Genomic DNA, 5,930 nt, shown 5'->3' on the forward strand with positions numbered 1-5,930 from the left:
CCCTAACCCCCTTTTATCATTGGGTATGGGAAGCTGTGCACGCGACATGAAATCATTGTCTTTCTCCAAAAACTCCTCCTTATTATCTCAATAGTTTACATTCTTGCAGCCTGATATCAATGCCAGTACTTTTCCCGCAACCTGCAAGCAGGCCTCTTGCTAAGACAGACTGAGACCTATTGGTATGGTTTGTTCATGGTGCTTTTTATTAGTTAAGCACCCCACACTGCTCCACCTAAGGCCTTGTAGGAAATGTGAAGGTCGGTGGCAGCCTTGGACGCAGTGACCATGACATTGTGGAGTTCAGTATCGGGCAAGGAGGAAGTAGGGCAGAGAGCAAGATTACAACCATGGACAGCTAACTTTAGCCTCTTCAGGGATCTTCTTGGAAGAATCCCATGGGAACAGACCATGCAGGAAAGAGGGGTGCAAGAGAGATGGTCAATATTCACGCACCACTTCCTCCAGGCTCAAGAACAGTACATCATGATGAACAAGAAATCGAGCAGAGGGAGCAAGAGACCTGCATGGATGAATAAAGAACTCCTGCCAATACTCAAGCATAGGCAGGAAATATGCAGGAGATGGAACCAGGGTCTGGCCACTTGAATGAATATAGAGAGGTTGTCAGAGTAAGTAAAAATGAGATGAGGAAGGCCAAGGCCCATCTGGACTTAAATCTGGCCAAGGATGTCAAGGACAACAAGAAGGGCTTCTTCAAATACATCAGTAACAAAAGGAAAAATAAGGATAATGTGAGCCCATTACTAAATGGAGGGGAGACCCCGGTGACAGAGGATGCGGAGAAATCTGAGTTACTGAACACCACCTTTGCATTGGTCTGCACTGACAAGACCAGCCCTCAGGAATCTCTGACCCAGGACACCAGGGTAAAGGAGTGTTGGAAGGAAGACTTTCCCTTGGTCAAGGAGGATTGGGTTAGAGAACTAGGAAAACTTGACATCCACAAATTCAAGGGCCCTGACGGGATGCATCCATGAGTGGTGAGAGAGCTGGCGGACACTATAGCGAGGCCACTCACGATCATCTTTGAAAGGTGGTGACAATCAGACTGAGGACTGGAAGAAGACAAATGTTACCCTGGTCTTCAAAAAGGGCAAGAAGGAAGACCCAGGGAACTACTGGTCAGTCAGCCTCATCTCAATCCCTGGAAAGGTGATGGAGCACCTCGTTCTGGAGGCCATTTCTATCCTCATGGAGGACAAGAAGGTGATCAGCTGTCCCAACTGTGTCCACTCCCAGCTTCTTGTGCACCCCCAGCCTGTTTGCTGGCAGGGCAGTGTGAGAAGCTGAAGAGTCTTTCACTTTGTGTAAACATTGCTCAGCAACAACCAAATCATCACTGTGTTCTCAACATTAGCTGTAATCCAAAACACAGCACTGTACCAGATACTAGGAAGAAAATTAACTCTATCCCAGCTGAAACCAGGATAGCCTTTCTCCTTACAGAATTGCATAGTCACAGTAACTTACCAAGGGGAGAAAATGATTCTATTACAAATCATAACACATATCCAAACAACCGCTGAGCAGGAGTCACCAATACGCACCCCAAAAGTGGCTAGCAGAATCTCAAATGCACCTGCTCAGCCCACAAGGACAGAGTAATCGTTACAGTCCACACTTGTAGGCTAAACAAGAAAGCCTCCCTACAGTCACTCTCCTTCCTCAGACACATGCATCTTGCTCCCTGTACACGCTAACCTCATCCAGTAGGAAAGCACAAGCACACCTAAGAGCTAACAACCACTGGCTTCTCTTCAACACATACTTCTGCAGAAAGAACCCTGCAACTTCCCCTGCTTCCTTCACTCCCCTATACCCACTCTCCAAAAGGCCAGGACCCACTACCAGTACTCCTTATACAAACCAGCAGAGGTTATAATTTATGCCCATTACCCACCCATTACACACACAGACATGCTACTGAGAAAAAAGGTTATAACACTGTACAGTTCTTCTTGCCCACTTCCTCCAAAGAAAAAGGTACAATTCATGCTATCCTCCTCTACCTGCCACACAGGCTTACTCCAACTAAACAAGAAAGGGTACTACTGAGAGGAGTTATGGAGAACTGACCACAAACACTGTTGCTCCCCTTCACTTCTTGCCCCTGCATGCCAAATTCTAGCAATTAAGGGGTAGGGTGTTCCCCCCTCCTCCCCTCCATACCCTTTTTCCAAGAAAGGATGATGAAGCGCCCACAGCAGGAGCAAACCGGTACAAGTTTAAAGAACAGAGTGCGAGAGAGCTCCCCCACCCTGAGGCCCACACCATTTCTTCAGGATCTATGTCGATCTTGAAAGTCTGTTGTTGCAGTGTTTTCAGCGTGATCTGCATGGTGATAGTCAGGCTCACTGCTCCCGCATGTCCCAGGAGTGAGAGAAAGAAAAATAGTAAATACAGAGAAGCGCCTGTCACCACCACACTCGCTCCCAGGCCCAGAGTCACATTCACTGCCCCAGAATGGAGGGAGCAGGGGAAGAGGGAGAAAGGACAAGAGGGAGAAAGGACACCCACACAGATGTAGCGTATGAAGATGAGGGGGAAGGAACAGCAGGCAATAGATGATGGTGGGAGACTAGAGGGAAGGGGAAAGGGAATGAGAAAGAAGAACGCATGCACAAGCAGAAGAGGAAGAAGATCATAGAATCATAGAATTGTTTAGGTTGGAAAAGACCTCTAAGATCATCGAGACCTCTAAGATGGATGACAGAACGGAAAGACGAGCACGTACATAGCTACAAACATACGCAAGCAAACCTTCTCTGAAGCTAAGGCTTGGAACCACTTCATGTCTTGGGCATTTTTGCTGTTGGGACAGAATCATTCAGGTTGTAAGACACCTCAGGAGGACTCTAGTCCAAACTTCTGCTCAGAGCAGGGGCAGCTGAGGGCAGAACAGGTTGCACAGGGTCTTTATCCAGTCTGATCTTGAAAACATCTCTCCTGGTTTCATCTGGTTTCCTCATGTGGAAGTTTGTTGAAGTGTCTGTTCAGTGGGGGATGTGAGCCTAAGCGCTTCAGAGATGAAAGAATGAGTCTAATCCTTTGACTAAAGAACCATCTTCCCCTAACTTGCAGCTGTAGCAGACGTTAATGTTTTGTGTAGGCCAGCAGCCAGAAAGGGATGAAGAGTCACGCTGCCTTTGTGACAATTACATCAGCACTACACACAAGCACAGGTGCTGAAATGGCCCTGGAAACTATGGTATCCAGGCAGAGGAAAAGAAAGTACTATGACCCCAGCCTCATAAATCTTCAAGTCTTCAAAAAGGGCAAGAAGGAAGACCCAGGGAACTACTGACCTTCAGCCTCATCTCAGTCCCTGGAAAGGTGATGGATCACCTCATTCTGGAGGCCATTTCTATCCTCATAAAGGACAAGAAGGTGATCAGGAGCAGTCAGCATGGATTCACTAAAGGGAAATCATGCTTGACCAAGCTGATTGCCTTCTACAATTAAACAGCTACCTAGGTGGATGAGGGGAGAGCAAGTGGGTAGTGTGTACCTGGACTTCAGCAAGGCTTTCAACACTGTCTCTCAAAACATCCTCATAGGCGCACTCAGGAAGTGTGGACTGGATGAGTGGACAGTGGGGTGGATTGAGAACTGACTGAACAGCAGATTCCCAGAGGGTCATGATCAGTGGCACAGGGTCTAGTTGGAGGCCTGTCACTAGTGGTGTCCCCCAAGCTTCAATACTGGGCCCAGTATTGTTTAACTTATTCATCAATGACTTGGCGTAAGGGGGAGATGCCTCCTCAGCAAGTTCACTGATGACACAGAACTGGGAGGAATGACCGATACTCCAGAGGGCTGTGCAGCCCTTCAGAAGGACCTTGACAGGTTGGAGGGATGGGCAGAGAGGAACTGTCTGAAATTCAACAAAAAGGCAAATGCAGGGTCCCGCACCTGGGGAGGAATAACCCCATGCACCAGTACAGGCTGGGGGTCGACCTGCTGGAAAGCAGCTCTGCGGAGGAGGACCTGGGGGTCCTGGTGGACAACAAGCTGTCCATGAGCCAGCAGTGTGCCCTGAAGACCAATGGGATCCTGGAGTGCATTAGGAAGAGCATTGCCAGCAGGTCAGGGAGGGAATCCTGCCCCTCTACTCAGCCCTGGCGAGGCACATCTGGAGTGCTGTGTCCAGTTCTGGGCTCCTCAGGACAAGAGAGACATGGAGCTCCTGGAGCGGGTCCAGCAGAGGCTGCAGAGGTGCTGAAGGGACTGGAGCATCTCTCTTACGAGGAAAGGCTGAGGGAGCTGGGGCTGTTCAGCCTCAAGAAGAGACGACTGAGAGGGGACCTCATCAATGTCTACCAGTATCTGCAGGGAGGTGTCAGAGGCTGGAGCCAGGCTGGTGGTGCCGAGCAATAGGACAAGAGGCAACGGGCAGGAACTGATGCCCAGGAAGCTCCACCTGAACATGAGGAAGAACTGCTTTGCTGTGCAGTGACCAAGCACTGAACAGGTTGCCCAGAGAGGGTGTGGAGTCTCCCTCACTGGAGATATTCAAGACCCGTCTGGACACAATCCTGTGCCATGTGCTCTGGGATGGCCCTGCTTGAGCAGGGAGGTGGGGCCAGATGACTCACTGTGGTCCCTTCCAACCTGACCCATTCTGCGATTCCGTGATTACTGTCAGGGACAAAACAGACTTGGCTTGAGGAAAATGAAGTTAATTTATTGACAGTTAAAATAGAGTTGGATGGTGAGAAACAAAGACCAAAAAAAACCTTCAACACCACTACCTATTCCAATCTACCAGCATCCCTACCTATTTTTCCCAAGCTCAACTTCACTCTTTCCTTCCCAACTCCTCCACCTTCTCCCCCTACCCTAAGTGGCACAGGGAATATGGACCACTAGCCAGAGATGAACCCATGAGTGAAGCTGGTGGCACCTCTGTGAAAACATATTTTAAAAAGGGTGGAAAATGATGGAGACAGTAGGTGGGAATGCAGAGAGAACGAGGAAAGTGAGAGGAGGAGGGAACTGGGGGAAACAACAGAGGAGTAGGAGGTGCTCTATGGTAGAGCAGATACTCTCAAAGGATCTCCAGTCCGTGGAGAACCCACACTAGGGCAACTATTCCCCCATTCCATGCCCCCCACCCCCAAATGTCCGCAAGAACAGTTTACTATGGCTGTCTGTCAAAGTCATCACTCAGGTCCCATCTTTTCACACATGAAGATGAATAAAGCATTCACAAAGGATTTTTCTGCAATGATGGTATGCAAAAGTGATGCTTGATCCTATCAGTTTTACAATCCCATGAAAGGGGGGAAACAACAGTGTGCTTAGCATTCCTTGGAATTTTTATTTTCAATACTTCAAAATGAGGGAAGCTTCTCAAATAATAGGACCATTTTGAGAAGCAAAATAGAGACATTTAGTATAAAAAAGGAATGAAGAACCATTAAAAGTGAATGTAATTTTATTTGAAGGGAAACGTATTAATTTGACTAGATGCCCGATAAATTTCCCATTTCAGCCTATAGCTTTGTTGATGGGTTGGGTTTTTTTCAATAGTTGATGATGGTGTTTATTATTGAAAAAAAATCATTTATTTTAAGGTGAGTCGTAATTTTGAGCTGGTTGGATGGGTTAACTTGGATCAACTGGAACAAATGAAGGGAAAAACAGAGATCTCCAGCAGCAATGAGGAAGAAAAAGAGTCAAGCCACAAGACTGAAGAGAGAGGTCAGTATACTTGCTTTTTCTTTTAGGCTGGATACTGTCATGGATCCTGCTGGTCACATCAAGCAAGATCAATTGTTGACTCAACAGGAGATTCCTTAAGCCGTGTAAGCTTGTCAGTATGGGCAAAAAGGAGCTTTTGTCAAGACACTTCCTGAAGGAATTTTGTGTTTTTAATGCTTTTAATGCTTTTAAAGATTTCTTCC

The 5,930-nt window shown here is 47.5% G+C and overlaps 1 protein-coding gene across 1 annotated transcript in view; it reads left to right on the plus strand.

Moving 5' to 3' along the window:
• Positions 1-5,727, plus strand: part of LOC114070620 (zinc finger protein 462-like) — a gene marked incomplete at its 3' end in the record, with an annotated part of 49,715 nt that extends 43,988 nt beyond the window's left edge. Inside the window, exon 10 of the mRNA XM_027908141.1 lies at positions 5,601-5,727. Within this exon, the coding sequence (XP_027763942.1) occupies positions 5,601-5,727 (127 nt within the window). The remainder of the gene's footprint in view (positions 1-5,600) is intronic.
• Positions 5,728-5,930: the final 203 nt, after the last annotated feature.

This window comes from Empidonax traillii, unplaced genomic scaffold (assembly GCF_003031625.1).
Source record: "Empidonax traillii isolate 1590-97213 ecotype Southwest subspecies unplaced genomic scaffold, ASM303162v1 scaffold1623:size81467, whole genome shotgun sequence".
Lineage (NCBI taxonomy): Eukaryota > Metazoa > Chordata > Aves > Passeriformes > Tyrannidae > Empidonax > Empidonax traillii.